Here is a 20,596-nt window from a genome sequence, read left to right as displayed (position 1 = left end):
GGTAGGATCTTAATATGAGCTCAAACCAAAATCATTCCTCATTTGCAACTTCATTAAAATGATTAGCTAACATCCTTCGTTCCAACAAAAACAAGGAAATCCCTAAGCAACTCATGGGGCAAAAAGAGTAAATGAATAGGCTAACTACATCTAAAGTAATGGGTAGAGAACAGAGGTTGCGAAACACGATCCTGATATACATATATAGTAGAAGAGCTATATAATAGCATCTGGAGGACGTAGAGTTAACGAAAAGGCAACATAAGCTTCATCAAACAAAATTATGCTGCAAAAGGGTGGTTGCGATTCTTTGATTTTCTGAGTGATTGACAGAAGGACAAGAATGGTCCCTTTAGTTCATCAGATAGGGGAAACGCCAAAGGAGGAACTGCAGTCGGGCAACTATGGTTTTCTTGGGATTTGTAGGGTTGTGCCAAAGCTGATTGCTTTTTGTTTAAGAATTCCATGGCGAAGGCAAATCCACCAAAATAAACGCAGCTCTGCAAGAGAGCTCCAGGAGCACCTGGCACAGAATACAAAATGATATAAATCAATGATTGTAACTTTTGTAAGTCTAATTCGAAGCAGTATATTGCACACAAATCTTTGAAGTACTATCCTAGTTAAGAGCTGCTATATCGGTATTCAGTCCCACATATAAACATTTGTTTTAGTATTAGTAAGTTTTTCCTTGCCAATTTTCCTCTCGAGTTAGGCTTAACCCCAACCCAACCCACTTTATCCTATCTACTCCTTAAACCTTCGTTCAAAATGTAATATTAACTTAATTGAGGAATGAAGTACGAGTCAGATGGACACATCAAACATAATGCCCTTTTCTGGAGCATGATTTAATCATTTACCGTACCATTTGGCCTATACGTAACCATGATGAGATATGCCTCTTAGCAATGACACACTTGTATAATTAATTGAATTAATACTGGTGAGAGAGTAGAGTATTTCCACAAAAAACCTGAAGCCTCACTAACCACAATATTCCATGACTAACAAAATCAAATAAGCAGAAGACAGCAATTAACATTTTAACAAACACAGTAGCATTTATATGACGACCAAACAAAGGTAAGTGGTAAAAGATATCAGGCTTAGTAGCTAACAAACATCATGATACCTTATAACTGAACATGAGATCATAGAAAATATCTGCCGGAAGGAAAAAAAAAAAAGAATAAAAACTACCTAGCCTCCATAGAGCAACCCATTAACAAGCAACTCATCCAGAAGCACAGGACATACATGCAACCAAACACAACCATTTATAATACAGGCATACAAGCAAAATCACTCCACAATCAAAACAAGGGGTAAACTGTACTACGAACCTGGATAAGTTAGAGCAAGACCAGTGCAGCAGCCAGCCACTCCTGCATTAATGACTTTAAACAGAGGCAAACAAGTCAATATGTTAGGAACATTGCTACAACACAGGTAAAACAAAAGGGAATACGGAGTAACAATATTCAAAATGTCATACCATCATCCTTCTTTCTTAGCCTCCTTAACATGCATACCACCAAACTATGAATCCCAGAGAGTACTGCAAATGTCTTTAAAAAAGAATATATGGAGCAAATGGCTCAATAAGGACATTATAAAATATTCATTAAGTAGAAATTAGAAAGTACAGTCTGTGCAGAGAAAGGAGTAACTTATAAGTATTACTCCCTCTGTCCCATAAAAAAGGGTCCTAGTTCATTTTTCACAAATACTAAGGAGCATCACAAATGGATTATTTTATAGCAGTGTGTTAGAATATAAAGTATTCGAAAAATACAAAAAGGATTATTCATTTTTTCAAAGAAAGAGGAGCACAACAATGGACAAACCTAATTAAAAAGAACACACAAAATTCTGGGACAGGAAGGCACCAGAGCATCAATAATCAATTGCAGGAATAAAGTCAGACCTTGGCATTAGAAGCTGCATTTGCAAAAGAGCCCTTAAAGCCTTGCTTCTTGAACAATCCAACACCTGTAATAAACACCAGTAGCAATCGCTTTCAGGTTGAACAAAGATCAAATCCTAAAAGACCACACATCAATATACATGGAGAAACACGCAAAAGAAAAGACACTTCATAAAATACTATCAAGATAGATGGTTTCCAGCAAGAGAAAGAACATAGCAATCTTCCTATGCAAAAAACTTCAAAATAAGGCCCAGTTGGATCTAATTGCTAAAACATCATTATAAAAAAAAACAATTACAATTCGAAATCCATCCAGTAGGAGTTGGGTGCATAAGGATACCTACAAATCCACAACCCACATATGCAAGCTAAAGTTTGAAATTGTAGGAACATTTCATAGGAAAAAAAAAACCCTCAAATTTTCAACAGTTCCAGCAAAAGGAAGTTATATCCATGAGTTTCATCTCCCAAAAGACCACAAAGGTTCTTTAAAAAAAGCATTCTAAGCCTGACACTATTTTCAATCTGATCCATGAAAATTAAACACCGTCTAAAAGTCTAAATGTCATAGTTAATGTCCTACAAAAGCCCAAATTCCACCCCAAGACTCTCACATCCCCATAATAAATTAATAACGAGCACAGCAACCAACCTTTAAAGGAAAACTATGGAAAAGACCACATTACACCCCGTGGTTCTTTAACCATTAATGGTATAGAGTTAGCACATTTGAGTACTTTATCATCTCTAAACCTAGTAACTTGTGGCATGCATAATCAATCAGGGGACATAGTTGAGCTCAATATAATAACTATGGGCTTCCCAAGGATGTCATATATTCTTTTCTGATTCCCGAGTATGTCATATATTCTTTTCTGAAATGACTAATTTTCTAATATATAGGATAATGGGGATAAGTTTAAAGGGTATAGAGAATTCTAATTAAACACAAAAGCAGAAAAGTTAACGTAAACATTGAAAAGTATAATCAAAGTGATCTAGAGGAGTAAGATACAAAATTCAGCCTCCCAATTTCTAGCTTCCTGTTTAGCAGCTTTAGACTCCGTCTCATCAACATTGAGGGGCAGAGAAATAAAATGAAGAGACAATCTGAGCTAAAAGTGAAACCTAACTTGTGTAATACAAGCAGTCTCTGCTCTTTTTCTTGCATCTTATATTGTCAAGTTATACTAGATCACTAATACAATTTAGAATAGTGCATATGTGACATTCCTAGTACCTATATACACTCATTACTAGAGCACACAAAAGTTCTTCCCCATTGTGTCTGTCTTTGCAGCAGTTTCTCACCACATCCTCCACCTCTCAAAACAGAAAATGCTGCTTATTAAGAATTTTCAGTTTTCACCAAATCAAGAAAGGTCATGGGTAAACATTAACTCCATGAACTTCTGGTCCATTAAAAAGGCCCACAATACCTATAACTTAAAAGTGTGTATCCTAAAGATAAATCATTAGAATAATACCCCTGCTAAGCACTTATAACAAGTTAACAACCAAAACGTAGCCAACTTTAGAAACAACCATGAACAAAACCAAGCTTACTTTTTTTTTTTTTTAATCCCGGATTCTTGGTTAATCCTACAATATCCCTACTTTTCAAATGCTCTCAAAGAATGGTTCCCCTCTATTCTAATATATACTTAATTACCACCGCTGCAAGCCTAACAGAAAGTCTAAAAATATTAGCATTACTGGACAACAACTCTCAGACCTTTTGAAGATTCAAATAAGGTCATAACTAAAGTCATAATAACCAAAAAAAGCATCCGCTGGAGAACTTCTCGAACAACAAACCAATTGACAATTCTATAACATACACCCTCCTCAAAAAGTTAATTTTAACTTTTATTGTGAGACAATCACCATCAGAGGAAAAATAAAAACTTTCAGGGACGGAGGGAGTAATACTTAATTTTTAACTCCAATTTCCTCGGCAACAACTACAATAACGCCAATATCTCGGTTTTGAAACGGTAGATAAGGAACTTTGAAATATCTAAGAATGTTCAAATTTTCATTCTCAATCCCAAAAAAGTTTATTTTCATTATACCATTCAATTCATAAACGCAACAACCATTTATAAAATATATAGCACTGCAGTTACATTACATGAGCCCAATTAGATATTCCATTATAATCTAAAGCTAAATAACAATAAATTCTCTAAAATTCTCAGCAATTCCATAACAATATTTAAATTATCCCCAACAAACAATATTTCAAACAAAAAATTCATCAAAAAGAGTAAAAATCAAATCCAATTACAAATATCCATTCACAATTTCACGAGAAACATTCTTAATTCCACATAAAAAGCTCAAATTTCTACATAATACTTCAAAATTACTCACAATTTCTTCAAATTAAAAACAAAATCAGCAAAATAAGAAGAGAGAGAAAGAGAACCATAGCCAAAAACAGCGCCCATTCCAGCACCACCAGCAGCATCACCGGCGAACTTGACGAGGCAAATCAATGGAGAAGAAGGAATACCATTGATAGCTAAAGCATTATTAGGAGAAGAATTAGGGTTAGGGTTTTCATCGTTTCCAAACTCAGAATCGGTGTTAATGTCAGCATTATTTGGAGCTTCTTCCGCCATCGCCGTATTTTCTCTCTCCTCTTTTTTTCAGTCGTTTTTTTTCTCTCTCTATTTTTTCGACCTATCTACTCAGAATATTTGTAAAGAAAATAAAAACTTTAGGTTTTATTATCCGAATGCAACGACGTCGTTTTACCTATATAACTTCATTGTGTTGTGTGTGTTTTTGCTGTTTAGGTGTAAAAACTAAAAAGAGTTAAAAATAATACGGAGTAGGTGATTTAGGCGGTATTTGATCTCACGTACGAGTATTAATTTGGGACTATGGGGGTGTGATGAGGTTTAAGGATATGTATGGTGTAATTATTCAATTTAACAAATCTTATACATTAGTAGAGGAACATCGTTATAGTACTTGCTATTTCCATAACTATTCCCATGTGCACAAATAAATTTCGTAGACTATATTTGATTAGTTCGATTCGACTCGAGTCATTCGAAAAATGAGTCATTTGGTGATTTGAGTCTTATACTATTTATAAATAATAATAAGACAAATATTATGGTATCAAACATTGATTTGGGGTGGAATCTATACAAATTTGGTAAATCAAAATCTAATAATGTAATTGTGCACGTAATAATTTGAATTTGATAATCATATACATTGTATGAGTTAATTTTGTTGCATATACTCATATGAAAAGATCTTTTATGGATAGAAAAACCTTCCCAACAACTTGCTAGCATTACTAATAAGTTATTTTCTTACCTTACTAAAAAAAAATTCAAATCATATTAAAGTCTTCGAAAAAAATAAATTATCGCCTTTTCTAATATAACAATGAATTATTATTTTCTCCTGATTGCCCCACTTAGATTGAATGACCAAGAAGGCATGAAGAAGCACAATGCATCAAGACAATAAAGCAACTATTTATGGAAGGAGAGAGTAAAAAATATTAAATTAAATTAAAGAATGACAACATTTTGATCCTTGGTTCTTGGCAATTTGTCAAATGCATAATGACCGAAAGTATAACAATGGTTTGTACACACCAGAATACCACCATGACCCAAGTAGGGTCAAAGGCTAGCCACAACTAAACCCAAATGCACAGACTTTATTTATTTTATCTCCAGATTTCAGTAACGGTGATCTTGATATATGGCTCCAAATTCTGCTTTCCAAGCATCATCATCATCCTGGGAAGTGAAAGTGCTTGTGGGAAGCGGCTCGTCGTAATGTATAGGCCTTAATGCAGATTCTGGCAACTTACTTTCAGCCATGTACTGTTTCATGGTTACCATTTCCATCTTGTGTTTGTTCTTCTGTTTTTCCAATTGCTTCCTCAACTTGTCATTCTCTTGTTGAAGATCAGTCAGGTTAGACTGCAAAGAATACGGAAATTCAAAAGTATGTAAGCAAAAATCATTACAATGTTTTTAAATCGATCTTGCAAAACTAACTCATATCCAATTACGCGAACTGTTGTGATCAGAAAATTTACCTCAGCTAGTGAAGCAGCTTCCTCAGCTTCTCTAAGTCTGACTAGAAGTTCACCAGCAGTTTGAACTGCCTCAGCAGTTTCTCTGAGCTGTAATCTAAGGCCCTTATTCTCCCTTCTCAACCGCTCTCGCTCTCTCTTCTCCTCAGCCCTCATTGTTGAAAGCTCAGCTGCAAAAGCCTTAACATAACGAGCACCAGTGCCTTTGGCTCCTGCCTTTGCAGCGGCTTTCTTGACATCAGTTACAGTTTCCATTATCCTTCTGTGACTTTCTGATAAATGGTCATACTTTTCCTGGAGGTCAACATAGTGTTCCACAAATCTTGCATGGCCAAGGACTGACCTATGAAGGGCATCATCTAACTCCTCTGCATACTTCTTCTGCTGTTGCAAGTCCATCTCTACCTTCTCAGCATGCTGACGATGGGCTTCAATGTCAATTCTAAGTTCTTCGGTCAAGTTAATCCACTCGCTCTCCATCTCAGTCCATCGCTCTCGCTCCTTCTCCAACTCTTCAGCATTGTTGAACTGGGTGCTCATGTTTTTCCGTAAATTCATGGAACGTGATAGCAGAGATGATCTTAGCTTGTCAATGGACTTGTTTGGAGCTGCATCAGTAGTATAGGCCTGTAACTTGCTCTTCAGAAGCTGGATTTCCATGAGAAGTTCTTCCCTTTCTCTCATATCAAAGGAACCATTAGCTATTTCGCACTTGTCCTCAATTGCACATGCCTCCTTTATGATCTCAGGTTCTTGATCCTCAGTCTCACCGTCATTGCAGCTCTTCAAAAATTTATTAAATAAAGACACTTCAGACAGGAAAAAAAAGCAGCAGCATAGGTATATTACAGGCCTCTTATACAATGGCAGGGAAAATTTCAACTCACTGGGAAGCTACTGACCTTGTCTTCAATTTCTTGGTTATTTTGTAAAGCATTATTATTCTCTTTTTCTTGTTTCAATTGCTCCACCTGCACACACAGTTCAAAGATTAGTTAGGCAGAAGCTTTCATAGAAAAGTTAACTTTCAGAGTATTATACAAGAAATAATAATTACCAGATGGTTGAGCTCCTCAATTTTAGTAGCTTGTTCACTGCAAACTTTTTCAAGCTCCTTCTGCACATTAATGGCCTGAGCAGTATCTGCATCCTTTTCCTGAGAGGTCAAAGAAAGCGTATAAGAACACAGAATATGAACATTTTGGTGCAGTCCATTGAGGCCTTAAGATTAACTCCTACCTCGTTGTTTGCAGTTATCCATGTCTTCAAACTATCCTCAACTTCATTTGAGACGTTCTGCCCTTTCTGACGGCAAGATATACACATAAAGGAAGAAGGTGATCCATCAATTGATGGCCTAACATCTGATAATGTTTGAACAGAAGCATAGGCCTTGTCAACTGCTGGAGAAGGTTTTAACATCAAGTGCTCGAAGGAGAAAGCAACCGAAGACTTTGACAAATTATGCTGCTGATGAGAATCAATGACCTCCAAGCCTCTTCTTAAGCTAGCAGCCAAAGATTCAGTAGGTCCTGAAAACATTTTGCTTGACCTTAAAGAGGATCGCAGCATTGGCTCACTTTGCCTAACTGACTTCCCCGGCACAGCTTCACAGAACTTGGCGCTCTCATTAACAATGTTCTGCTCAGCCAAAAGACTTGGTGAACTTACCATGCTTTTTCTTGTAGTATTTTTAATTTTGGGTGACTCGGATAATGCTGGCTCTTCAAAAGCTGCAGAATGTCGAGATGAACTGATAGACATACTACTTCTACTGCACTGCAATGCCTGATCAGAACTGACTTCTACTGATTCATGTAAACAGTTGATTTCATGTTCACTGGTGAAATAGCTATCACAACTTCCTCGCACAGACGAAAAACTCATGGTATCGCTGTCACAAGACATGTCTTTTGATATCTCTTCACAGGATCTGTTCAAGTGGTCAAAATGTTTACACAAGTCTCTGACATCAGTTTCGTCAGCGTTGACATGTTCTTCAATCTCATTATCTATTGCAGGCAACACCAGGGAGCGGTTTAGGCTAATTCTTAATTGATTAATGCTTTCACGCACGCTTTTCCCTGCTAATTGTCCATTCTCAGAGCTAGCTGGGCGAACATTTAATTTTGCTTTGATAAGTTCTTCCTGAAAAGTAATTACACAAATTTTATTTATAAATATGAGTGATCATAAAGATTTGATGTTTTTTTCTAAGCAGAGTGTATTAGAATGAAATAATCAAAGGAAATATACACACCTTAAGTTGACGGATTTGATCCGTTAGATCATCCATATCTTCTTCTGTAATCTCGTTAACAACAGGCTTGTTTTGAATGGATTTTACTCGTTGTCCAAACCTGAGTGTGCTAAGTGTCTCAACATAATTTCTGCATTCAATCAAATAACAAGAAGATTATCAGAGTCCCATCCCCATGATTCTTAAGGTTTACTCTACATGAGTAAATGGTAATACATGCTAGTAAATACATGTTCCTAATTTGAAACATAAATTATTAGGTAAGATTTAGAAGAATACTTTATATCAGGAGATATGGTACAGATGACAGAGAGTTTGGAATTGCCACCAAGTGATTGCTGCAGTAAATGTGTTAAACAGGAATCTCTGTACATAAGATCATCAGGTTGAGTTCCTGCTGCTAAGATATTCACCAAGTGCCTGCAACAAATAGACAATTTTCTATAAGGGATCGTTGTAGATAAACAGAAAGCAACCACAAATAAAAAAGCTTCTTGTCCTTTATATCTCATTGAAGTATCATGGTTTATTCATATTCTATATTACTTGGACTCGACATTTTACCTTAAGTACTACTGACACCTGAAGATACATACCCATGTCTGCCTTAGGTACCCAAGTTGCATTATTATTACTTCGTATTATTCAACAACTGTAATCTGAAAGCACAAATAAAAGCCATGACACTGAGAACTTCATGATATGATTGATATCTTACCCAAGGTGAGACAATGAACTGTTCAATTCTTTTCTTTCCCTTTCAAACTCTCTTCCAGCATCAGCTTGTTTATCTCTTCCCATTCCAGCAAGATCAATGAGGCTAATTCGACTAGTTTTTGAACTGCTAATGTTACTTGATGGTGTTTCCTGTTCCACACACTGATAGTCAAGGACCTACTTAAGTAAAAGCAATTGCAATGGAGCATGATCATATCAACTAGAACTAAACCGTTTTTTTCGGGAGCTGATTAGAAGGATACCTTGCACCAGGATTCAATCACGCATGTGAATACAATATGAGATCGAGAACTCTTAGAATTTACACTTGTGGCACCAACTTTTCGACTAGAAAGTCCCTGCACCGTAAAAACTCGGCATGAGAAAACTGGCACAGTGAACTAGTGCATGAGGATTTATGTTATGGTCGTTAATACTACGGAGAACAAAGCATGTCTATTGGATACCTTGATTAAAATTTGAGTAACATCATCATAGCTTGTTACATACTCCTCGGTCAAATTCTCTATATAAAACCCATTTCTGGCATCATCCTTTATCTGAAAAGTTATGAAATGTTAATCATACATAACATAATGCAATGACAACAAACAAGCTTATAAAAGCAATTCAAAGGCAAAGATCAAGCACCTTCAAATTTCGCTGTGTGGGATCAAGTAAATCCCCAATTTGTCCATTGTATATCTGTTACAACCAATTTCATATAGTCAAACACCTTGATTCACATGATAAAGCAACAACTATACTAGTTATGGTATCATCCAGGATTACTAGGTCAATAGAATTACCTCAAGAAATGAGCAACGACACTGGTAATTTATCTGTTTATCTTCAGAATTCACCTTTTCCTATACACAAAGCATTGAATAAAACTCAACTTCTAACATATGCACAACATATACTTCTGAAATTTATCAACTAGATGGTAGTAGAGTAACATACTCTCTCAATATCAAAGAACAACTTCTTGAAGATACGTGGAACAATTCCTTGCTGAGTACTAGGAGACTGTCCCTCGACCATGGCACTTGGCGGCCCCCACATTGTGTAGGTTTTACCACTCCCAGTCTATAACAAGATAAAGCTATATTAATTACCCTGAATTCACTAAAATGACTGCAAATAGAGCCACACACATAAAATGACAAGAGGATTTCTTTTGCAATACCTGCCCATAAGATAATATTGAAGAATTGTAACCTGCCAATGCATCCTTGACCAAAGGTACACCAACTAAGTCGAAAACATCTTCCTGGAGCACAAAATCAAATAAAATGGAATTTTAAAACCAAGGCATTAGGCATTTTAACTTTGCATTTTCCAATCCAATATTCCTAACACTAATCTGTTCAAGTACTCAATTTCTTTGGATCGAAAACTATGATCATTCTAAGATATCAATTCAACATCAAGTGTCACTTAACATTAATCATATTGATCCATTGTTAAAAATAAAAAAGAATAAAATAAATCATATTGATCCAATATTATATATTACACCAACCAACTCAAAACATCTTTGTGAGTTCAAACACAATAAAACTAATAATCAAGGGATTAAACATTTTCGCTTGGCATTTTCCAATCCAAAATTCCCAATATTAATCTCTTCTAGAACTAGAGTTCCTTGATTGAAAACTACGATAATTCTACTTATATTAATGCAACATTATATATTTATGTGTCACTTCACAATACCAATACAGCACTATTTACTATATCTGGCAAAATTCATAAAATGTGCAAAATGTAGCAAAAATTGTAGCTATAAGACTAACAATATAAAGTTTCCACAATATAAAACTAGATACATTCTATTACTTTGTTTTATTACTAGATTTTTTGGATCAAAAACTACGATCATTCTATGATTTCAATACAACATTACATGTCAATCATTTCAATGCAATACTAAATCTTACTTCACAATACCAATAAAACACTAGCTATTATATCTAACAAAATTCATAAAATGTGCAAAATGTAGCAAACTTTCTAATTATAACAAATCAAAATTCCCCAATTACACAACATAAAACTAGATACATTATATAAACTAAAGAGAAAGACCCATTGACCTAACCTGCTTAGTATTCGAGTCAAGAACCGAATTAAAATCAAATTCCCGGTCACCAATCGACACCGAATCCTCAGAAATCTTCCTAATTGTCGGATCGCCCAATTTTTCATTAACAGTCTTGGGTCTAATTCTCACCACCACCTTCGAAAAAACATACAAAAACAAAAATTACACAATTTTCAAAATTTCAAAAATCAGCAAAAAAAAAAAAAAATAAATAAATAAATAGTAAGATTACAAACAAAAATAGAATTGTTGGGATAAAAATACCTTAACTGGGGGATCAGGGGAAGTAGAATGTTCTACAATTGGGTCTGATCTAGAAGATTCAAGAACTTTGGAGCGAGAAATCGAGAGCTTAGAGGGTGATTTTTTAGGGTTTGATGAAAGGGGAAATTGGGGTTCAATTGATTGAATATTGGGATCAATTGGAGCTGCATTTTCGTCAGCAAAAGTATGTGATTTCGAAGTTGATAATGGCGATTTCTTTAAGTTTGATTGGCGTTTTGAAGAAGAAAGAGATTTGTTGAGCAGATTTCTTACTGAAGTCATCGACATTATTGCCCAATTTGAAGATTGAAGGTAGAAAGTAGAATGAGTTTCGTGTTAGAGAGAGAAGCAGAGTTAGAGAGAGAAAGAGAGAAGATGAGTTTTTTGAATTTTTGATTCGAATTTTGAAGAAGAAGAAGAAGTAGGAGAGAGAGAGCGTTTGTTTTGTGAAAGGAAAAGAAATATGACCGTTGAGAAATGAGTTTTTGATTTTTCTGTGGGTTGTATCCGTTAGAAAGTTTGTGTTTAAATTTTTGAATTTTTATTTTTATTTTTTTTTATTTTTATTTTTTTTTTGTGGATTATACTCAAATGCCCTTCTACTTTTTTCTTTTTTTTTTTTTTTTTTTTATGTGTGGGGAGATAGTTAGTAATAAGTTTCGTCAAAAAAAAAAAAAAAAAAAAAAAAATTAGTAATAAGAGCATGTACATTGGTGGAAAAATAGGCTTTTCATTTGACAAAAAATGGGAATGGATACTGTTTCGGGGTTTTCTGATGTCCTGCGGGAGAGTTACAATTCTGAGACTGGAACCGGACGCCTGTACCTGCAAAATAACGGAGACTCCTGGTGGTGGGAGCTCCGCCTCCAACGGTCAAGTTAGTACTTGATTAAGGAGTAATTAATGCGGAAATTAAAGTGATTGGGTCTCTCTAGGTGAGAGTGTTTAATGTAGGTAATCTGCTTTGTTAGCGAGATCAGCCGGTTATTACTGTGTGTAATTAATGTGTTTTTTTTCGTAATCCCCCTTAATGAGGATTAAGGGAGGTATTTATAACCTTGGGAAACGTGCCCATCCTAGGTTTAGGTTAACCTAGGGCTGATTGGGCTTCCCTCAGAAGTTGGGCCTGGGTGGCCGGTTTCTCCATTAGGCATGGAGTATGCCACATGTCATGACATAACAGGTCCAAGGTGGACGAATAAACGTGTGCCACGTGGCATGCCCTGACAGTTCCATCTTGGGGACACTTGGCAGGATCTGATTGGCCCACGTGGCGCATTCCGATTGGCGGGAGCAAAATCCCCTAATCATTTGCCCCTCACAGGTGGCACGTGACTGGTCACGTGTTACCTGTGACAGGTGCCGCACTGTAACAGGCGACGAAAGGCCGAGAGATTTTCCCGCCCAAATTTTGAATTCTGAAAGTGACCCTTTGCCTTCTCACTTCGCCTATATAAGGAGAGTTGTCTTGAGTCATTTTCACACTTGAGAACTTTTTGAGAACATTCGGACCCCTGAACTTGCTCTGACATTTTGGACCTTTTCCGCCTACCGCCTGTTCTGACAAGCCGACTGCAAAGGATTTTCAGAACTTCATCAACCGTCACTCGTTCAGGTAACTGTCAGTTCTCTTACTCTTAATTTTCTTTTTATTTTTTGAAATGGCACCACGGAAGCACACGACACGACCTAGGTTAGTGATCAGCCGGTCACCGGGGACGGCTGAATCTAGGACTAAGAGTGCCGCCTGCCCTTTTCCGGACCCATCTTTGCCCTTTATACAAAGTCCGATTGTATCTGTGTCTATGCAGAGCAGGATGGCCAGAACGAAAAAGACTGCTAGGATCTCAAATTCAGACGGCTCCTCCCACATGGTGCCGCTTAATGAAACATCTGACCAGGCGCCAGATGTGGAAGTGAAACAAGGCGGCCTGAAAGCCGGCAATTCTGTGGGAGGAGTCATATTGACCCCTTCCCATTTAACAGTTAACAATTATGCTCCTTTTCAAAGAGAGGAGGCGGGCCCCTCCGGGAGAGGGGAGGAGTCGTCCTCTTCGGACTCGTCAGAGGACGATTCCGAGTCAAGCTCTTCTGGCCATGCTTCTTTGGACACAGAAGAGAAAAACAGCCGCCTGCAAGAGGCGAGACTTTCTCACGCAGTTGAGAAGGGGGACAATTGGGCGGAGCCATCCGCCTCTTACCGAGAGCTAAATACCCCCTATTACTGCACGGTACCTCGGGGCCGGATCACAGCCATGCAAGAGAAAGTGGAGAGCTTTATTGCAAACCACACCATGGGCCCCGACTTTCTAGTGTTTGTGCCGGATCCAGAAGACACAGTCGTCTGGCCGGCTGGTACTAGTTATGATAGCGCCTGCTTTGGCTGCTACGAGGCGGCCATCAAGGCAGGGCTGCGCTTCCCATTACATCCGGCTGTTCAGCGGATCTTGGATGGGTATGAGTTGGGGTTATGGCAGTTAGCCCCAAACTCCTGGGTCAACGTACTCGGCTATGTGGCCGGGTGCGAACTGCACGGGGTGGAGCCGAGCTTCGAGGCTTTCGCCCATATGAACTATCTCAGCCGGACCCCTAAGGCAGGCGGTACCGGCTGGTATCAATTGACAAGCCACAGGGGCTACCTCATGACGAGAGGTAAAGCAAACAAGTGGAAGGACTGGCGGAGCACCTTCCTCATCATTGAGAGTTCAGACACTGAGCTGAACAAGCGCTTCAATAGGTGGAACAGGAATCCGCCACTTCTTGCAGGCGGCCGTAGCATGCCGCCTGTTCCCCCCAAGGCTAAGAAAGAGATCCTTGATAAAGGACTCTTTAAAGTAGAGTCGAGGGTCGACTCTACTTCAGGGGTACGAGAGCAAGTACCCCTGCACTGCGTCCCGAGCTTCAAATGGCTCTACGACGAGTACTTTTTGGCCGCCTGTGGCCTCAGCAGTCGGTGCTCAAGAGGTAGTCGGCCTGTCGAATACTCTGTTGTTCCATACATTTCTTGTTATGACTTTTATTAACTTTGCTGTTTGTTTTTGCAGCTGACGCCATGAGCAAAATCACCGCCTCCAAGACTGCGGCGGCCATGTTGCGGGCCTCCATCATGCAACAAGCTTCAACCGACTCCCCCAAGAAGGGGGCACCCTTGGTGAGCTCCGAACCTTTCACCCTCTTTTTGGAGTTGTGTTTATGCATATACTGACTTTTTTTTTTTTTTTTTTTTTAGACGGGTGCTCCAAGAGCTTCATCTTCCCAACAGCCGGACCCCAAGGCCCGGAGAACGACTGTTGCGAGCTCTTCTGGTTCTGCCAGGAAACATGTGGCGGCTGAGAAACAGCCGGCCACTTCTTCTAAAACTCCAACTGGGCCGCCTAGAAGTATGAAGTTGTCCTTGTAAATTTTAGACTCGCTCCCTTTTTTACTAGGTCTAATCCGTTTGTTTATGCTTGATGCAGCCGGCCCTCAGGAGCCTGACTTGGTAGAGATGGCCAAGTCTATGATCAGGGCAGTTCCTCCAGCTGAAAGGGAGGCGGTCAGGGGTGTCGGCACCCTTGACCTAGACGGGATTGCAGGGGTCCTTGCTGAGGTATACTTAGCATATTTTTGAGTATTTGAATTTCTGGACGCCTGTTTTCTTTTTTGTTTGGAAACTGACGCCTATTTCTTTTTACTTAGGCCCTGCTCCGAGTGAACGGCCTTCGCAAGCCGCTTGACCGGAAGAACAAAGAGGTAAAGGCAGCAAAAGCTATGGCCGCCTCCAACTGTGATAAGGCAATGTTTCAAATTGCCCAAAATGAAGTTCTGACCATTGATATTCTTTATTATCAGGCGCAGGCTACCGCCGCTGTTCGGGCTCAGTTAGAGGCGGCCCAGAAGAGGAATGGCGAGCTGGAGGTGACCATCACCAATCTCAAGGCCGAGCTGAAACCTCTTCGCCTAAAGATGTACTCATACGAAGCCTTGGAGAAATCCTTGGCCAACGTAAAGGAACGCCTGGTGACCCAAGAGAAGAGTCTTACCCAGGAGCTCTCGGAAAAGGCCGAGCAAGAGAAGAAAGAGCTGGTCCGGGAGATGATGGAAGACTCCGCTCAAATCCAGTGCATGACTTGGGGCCGCCTCTTCCCCAATGCCGACTTTGCCTCATGGGAAAAAACGTACCGCCAGTGTTCTGATACATATAATCAAGAGATCCTGGCGGCTGCTGAGGAAGAGGCGTTGGAGGAAGCGTTGGAGGAGGAGGAGCCGGTAGTGGCGCTTGTGCCGCTTGGGGGTAATGCATCAAAAAAGGATGCAGCTGAAGCCGAGTCCAGCAAGAAGAGTGCTGACCAGGCGGCAGCTGCTAATATTGAAGATCTGCCCCCTTCTTAAGCTTTATGTATTCTTTCCACGGCCTGCGTGCCGTTTGTTTTGTATTTACCCGGCCAGGGGGCCGGGGCTTTGAATATTTTGCCGGTCTTTAATGACCGGCTTCTTTTTAATGAATTTTTGTTTTGCCTCAAATTTGCCTAAGTATTCCATATTCTAATATCCAATTGTTCACTAGACCGACTGTTTTACATGGCCGATAGTTGCAGACAGGTACGGATAGTTAGTCACGCCGCCTATGCTCCTGGACGACTGGTTGTCTGTTTCCAGGATAGACGATCAGTCGGCCATTTATCCAATCGGGATTCGAACTATTTTAAGGTCTGGATCCTTTTTAGGCAGGCGGTCCTGTCATTTGTAAATTTAACCAAGTAGGAAAGTGGTCTGACCAAGTAAACATGAGTGTTACCTAGTCGCCAAGGAACTGAGTAGTAGAGATAACAAGCGGCGGGTACCGGTTGTTTCCCTTTATTCGCCAATGTTTGTTGGCTTTTAACTCATAATTTGTTAACCTAGCAGGAGTAGTGGTTGAGAGCCCCTGTTTGCTAAAAACAGGCGGACGACTCATACCTTTTAGGCTCCATACTAAGTTTGAGGGAGTGACTATAAGTTAACATAGGAGTTACTTAGTCTCCGTCACACTCTAGATTGAGTAGTAGAGGTACCAGGCGGCGGAGGCCGGCTGATCCCCTTGATTCGCCAATGTTTGTTGGCTATTAACTCAATAGGTTACATAGTAGGAATAGGGGTTTGAGTGCCCCTGTTTGCCAAAAAACAGGCGGTCTACTCAAACCTTTTAGGTTCCATACCAAATTTGAGGGAGTGACTATGAGTTAACGTTGGAGTTACTCATTCGCCGTCACTCTTGCTTGAGAAGTAGAGGTACCAGGCGGCGGAGGCCGGCTAGACCCCTTGATTCGCCAATGTTTGTTGGCTATTAACTCAAGAGGTACCCCCTGCATTTATCCCAAGTAATACAGGCGGTCATCTGACTCAGATGTCAACTGCTACCACTGGTTTGGTTAGTGATAGAGTTATCCTTGTCTCAAAAACGGCTACGTGGTTGCCCTTGGGGACAGTCGTATAGGTGTCGTGTAATTAGTTTATAGAGCAATGTTCCACCCAAAAGGGAGCTGCTCTTTGCGACGAATTTCATCCGGAGGGATGCCGCCGGACGCCTGCTATGATGTTGGGACAGGTCGTATTAGTCTTGAAGATTTGATCATTTGGCTTGGCGCCTGGTCTGATCATTCGGCCTGTGGCCTTGGTTAGTTCTTGGTGAACGTAGGTGCTAAGTAAGAGGAGGGTAGCCGCCTGTAAGGAACAGGGTCGGCCAGGCCCTAATCTTTTTTTAGCTAAGTATAAGGGGGGTGGCTGTGTGTTTGGAACCAGTCGGCCCTCTTCTATGGAGAGTAGCCGACTATATGTCCAGACGGCATGCCCGTATGGTGAGAAAATGGAGAGTAGCCGTTTGTAAAGGTACAGCCGGCATGCCCCTCTGAAGATAGAGTGAAAAACTCAATGGAGAGTAGCCGACTGTAAAGGTACAGACGGAATGCCCCTCTGAAGAGAGTAAAAATACTCAATGGAGAGTAGCCGACTGTAAAGGTACAGACGGCATGCCCCTCTGAAAATAGAGTAAAATACTCAATGGAGAGTAGCCGACTGTAAAGGTACAGAAGGCATGCCCCTCTTAAGTAAGAATAAAAATTAAACATGGAGAGTAGCCGACTATTTGTTAGTAGGCGTGCCCCTCTTAGTACAAAATTGAATAGTAAGTATGCAAACTTTTATTAAGTAGCTCTTGACTATTTACACCATTCAAAAGAAATATTTCTTAAGATTATCTACATTCCAAGTTCAAGGCAACGGTTGTCCGTCTGGTGTTTCCAGACGGTAGGTACCGTCCCTGACTTCCTCACAGATTCGGTAGGGTCCTTCCCAGTTGGGAGTTAGTTTGCCAGACTCATTAGCCCTACCAACTGCTTCCATTTTTCTAAGTACAAAGTCCCCTACTTTGAGTGGACGCCTGTGTACTTTTTTGTTGTATGATCTAGTCATTCTCAGGCGATAGATTTCATGGCGCAAGACAGCATTGCCCCTCTTTTCAGGAAGTGAGTCTAATGCCAGGCGCATGGCTTCCCAGTTTGCCTCTTCGTCATATAGCATTACTCAAAGAGTCGGCTCGTAGTGTTCTATTGGAAGAACAGCTTCCGCACCGTAAGTTAGGAGGAATGGAGTTTCTCCAGTCGCCCCTTTTTCAGTCGTCCTTATGGCCCAGAGAACATGTGGTAGTTCATCCGCCCATAGGCCGCCTGCTCGTTCAATCTTTTTCTTGAGACCGTCCGAGATGATTTTATTAAAGGCTTCTACCTGGCCGTTTGCTTGTGGACGGCCGACAGATGCAAAGTAGTTTGCAATTCCTTGGTCACCCAACCAGCTTTTGAGAACATGCGTCTCAAATTGGGGACCATTATCAAAAACCATAGACATGGGAACCCCGAACCGAGTGATGACATTTTTCCAAATGAATGAAATTACATCTTTCGTCTTGATTCCCTTTACAGCCTCCGCCTCTACCCATTTAGTAAAGTAGTCAACGACAACAAGTATGTACCTCCTTCCGCCTGTAGCAGGCGTATATGGACCCAGAATGTCCATGCCCCACTTAGCAAACGGTAGTGGGCTATGAATGGTAGTGAGGTCAGTAGCCGGACGGTGAATTAGTTTGCCAAACCTTTGGCACTTGTCACATTTTTTCACCATCTCTATTGCATCTGCTTCCAAAGTAGGCCAAAAGTAGCCCTGCCGCCTTGCCCTTTGAGCAAGCGTCCTACCGCCTATATGAGAAGCACAGTAACCAAGGTGAAGATCGTCTAGTATCTCTCGTCCCTTTTCTGGAGTAACACACTTTAAGAAGGGTTGAAGGTACCCCCTTTTGTGAATTTCTCCCTTTATCATTTCAAAACAGGTGGCTCGTTTTTTCAGTGCTGCCGCCTGTTGAGGATCATCCGGCAGTATACCGTTTGTCAGATATGCCCTGATTGAATCCATCCAGGTTGAGCTTCTGTCTAGGATTCCAATAGGGTTTTCCTCGATGCTTCTCTTCTCCATTACTTCCCAAAAAACAGTTCGAGGAGTATCAGAGGAGGCGGATGATGCTAATTTTGACAGTGCATCCGCCTGGTTGTTTTCTGATCTCGGCACTTGGATCAGATGGAAATCCTCAAGGGAGTCGACTGCTTGATGGACCGCCTGTAAATACTTGATCATGGCCGGATGGGTTGCTTCGTATTCGCCATTGTACTGACTCACTATCAATTGTGAATCGGAACAGGCGTCTATTTTTCTTGCCCCTGCCGCCTTGCACATGCGGATCCCGGCTAGTAAAGCTTCATATTCTGCCTCATTGTTTGAAGCCTGAAAACTGAAGCGTAGAGCATACTCGTACCTGTCGCCCTCTGGCGACTGACATATGACGCCTGCTCCACAACCATTTGAAGTAGAGCTTCCGTCCACATATACCTTCCATACTTGGTCTGGAACTTGAGAGTCAGGAGGACGAGTCATCTCTACAATAAAGTCAGCAAAGGCTTGCCCCTTCACTGCTTTTCTAGGCTCGAAAGTAACTTCGAGGCTCTGTATTTCTATGGCCCATTTGATCATTCGGCCTGACGACTCCATGATGGTAAGTGGCCGCTTGATAGGTTGGTCAGTATACACGACGACTGCATGTGCCAAAAAGTAGGGCTTTAATTTTTTAACAGCCATGAAGAGTGCAAGACCAAATTTCTACACTAGGGGATACCTCAACTCGGCATTTTTCAGTACGTGACTGACAAAGTAGACCGGGAGCTGACAGCCGTCTCTTTCAGCAAGGAGAACAGCGCTTAACGCATGATCAGAGACGGCCAGGTACATGTAGAGTACTTCTTTGGGCAAAGGGCTGACCAGCCTTGGCAAGGAATGCAAGTGAACTTTCAATTTCTGGAAGGCGGCCTCAGCATCCGGCCCCCATTCAAACCTTGCCTTTTTCTTAATTGCCTGGAAAAAGTATAGGCATTTGTCGCCTGATCGGCTTAGAAATCTTCCCAAGGCCGCCAGACAACCTGTTAACTTCTGAACCTCTCGGATGGTACGAGGCGACTGCATGTCTATGACCGCCTGCACCTTCTCAGGGTTCGCCTCTATTCCTCTCTGATTGATAAGGAATCCGAGAAATTTCCCAGACTCAACTCCAAATACACATTTCTTGGGATTGAGCATGACATGGTGCCGCCTGAGTGTGGCGAAAGTTTCTCGGAGGTCCGACAGATGATCTTTCTGAAGTTTAGTCTTGACAATCATATCATCAATGTATGCCTCGACGTTTCTCCCAATCTGATCAAAGAACACAGTGTTTATCATTCGCTGGAAGGTAGCCGGGGCATTCTTAAGACCAAACGGCATGACCGTGTAACAGTATAACCCCTGATCAGTGACGAAGGTCGTCTTCTCCTGATCTTTCTTCCATAAATGAATTTGATGGAAACCAGAATAGGCGTCCATAAAGCTCATCAAAGCATGGTCGGCTGTTGAGTCGACCAGGTTATCAATTTTAGGCAGAGGGTAACTGTCTTTGGGGCACGCCTTGTTTAAGTCTGTGTAGTCTACACACATTCGCCAGGTGCCATTCGGTTTTTTTAACAAGCACCACATTTGCAACCCAGTCTGGGAAGTAACATTGCCGAATGAACCCTGCATCAAGTAATTTTTTAACTTCGGCGGCTGCCGCCTGACTTCTTTCTTCGCCATGGTTCCGCTTCTTTTGCCGTACCGGCTTCTTTTTCGGATCCACGGCCAGTTTATGTACCGCCAGATCAGGACTAATGC

General features: G+C 40.7%; 2 protein-coding genes across 5 annotated transcripts; both read right to left on the bottom strand.

Moving 5' to 3' along the window:
* Positions 1-9: 9 nt before the first annotated feature.
* On the bottom strand, positions 10-4,653 carry LOC110705958 (mitochondrial import inner membrane translocase subunit TIM22-3-like). The gene is made up of 5 exons (XM_021883883.1): positions 4,365-4,653; positions 1,931-1,995; positions 1,499-1,571; positions 1,347-1,400; positions 10-523 (listed from the first exon to the last, which is right to left on the bottom strand). The coding sequence occupies exons 1-5, from the start codon at positions 4,558-4,560 to the stop codon at positions 282-284; spliced, it is 630 nt and encodes a 209-aa protein (XP_021739575.1). The 5' UTR covers positions 4,561-4,653; the 3' UTR covers positions 10-281.
* Positions 4,654-5,453: 800 nt separating this feature from the next.
* LOC110705957 (kinesin-like protein KIN-12F) lies at positions 5,454-12,179 on the bottom strand. 4 transcript variants are annotated; one of them, XM_021883879.1, is made up of 16 exons: positions 11,357-12,179; positions 11,090-11,227; positions 10,175-10,258; positions 9,949-10,074; positions 9,795-9,854; positions 9,637-9,690; positions 9,453-9,545; positions 9,249-9,344; positions 8,987-9,147; positions 8,548-8,688; positions 8,269-8,398; positions 7,248-8,156; positions 7,066-7,164; positions 6,896-6,979; positions 6,012-6,791; positions 5,454-5,892 (listed from the first exon to the last, which is right to left on the bottom strand). In XM_021883879.1, exons 1-16 carry the CDS (start codon positions 11,642-11,644, stop codon positions 5,647-5,649), a joined length of 3,489 nt encoding a protein of 1,162 aa, XP_021739571.1. In that variant the 5' UTR covers positions 11,645-12,179; the 3' UTR covers positions 5,454-5,646. The 4 variants fall into 4 exon arrangements, with proteins under 4 accessions (XP_021739571.1, XP_021739573.1, XP_021739572.1 ...); XM_021883881.1 differs by having other exon boundaries at positions 6,911-6,979; XM_021883880.1 differs by having other exon boundaries at positions 8,987-9,135.
* Positions 12,180-20,596: the final 8,417 nt, after the last annotated feature.

Source organism: Chenopodium quinoa, unplaced genomic scaffold (genome assembly GCF_001683475.1).
Source record: "Chenopodium quinoa cultivar QQ74 unplaced genomic scaffold, ASM168347v1, whole genome shotgun sequence".
NCBI classification, from domain to species: domain Eukaryota; kingdom Viridiplantae; phylum Streptophyta; class Magnoliopsida; order Caryophyllales; family Amaranthaceae; genus Chenopodium; species Chenopodium quinoa.
The sequence above is the reverse complement of the archived record's forward strand: the minus strand, read 5'-3'. Positions and strand labels throughout refer to the sequence as shown.

Coding starts and splice junctions, on each gene's coding strand:
- LOC110705957 (XM_021883879.1), bottom strand. CDS start 11,644: ATGTCGATGACTTCAGTAAGAAATCTGCTCAACAAATCTCTTTCTTCT. Junction 9,546..9,636: donor CCACACAGCGAAATTTGAAG/GTGCTTGATCTT, acceptor ATAACTTTTCAG/ATAAAGGATGATGCCAGAAA. Junction 9,345..9,452: donor TTACTCAAATTTTAATCAAG/GTATCCAATAGA, acceptor TTTACGGTGCAG/GGACTTTCTAGTCGAAAAGT.
- LOC110705958 (XM_021883883.1), bottom strand. CDS start 4,560: ATGGCGGAAGAAGCTCCAAATAATGCTGACATTAACACCGATTCTGAG. Junction 1,996..4,364: donor GGGCGCTGTTTTTGGCTATG/GTTCTCTTTCTC, acceptor TGTTTATTACAG/GTGTTGGATTGTTCAAGAAG. Junction 1,572..1,930: donor ATGCAGCTTCTAATGCCAAG/GTCTGACTTTAT, acceptor TCTTTTTTAAAG/ACATTTGCAGTACTCTCTGG.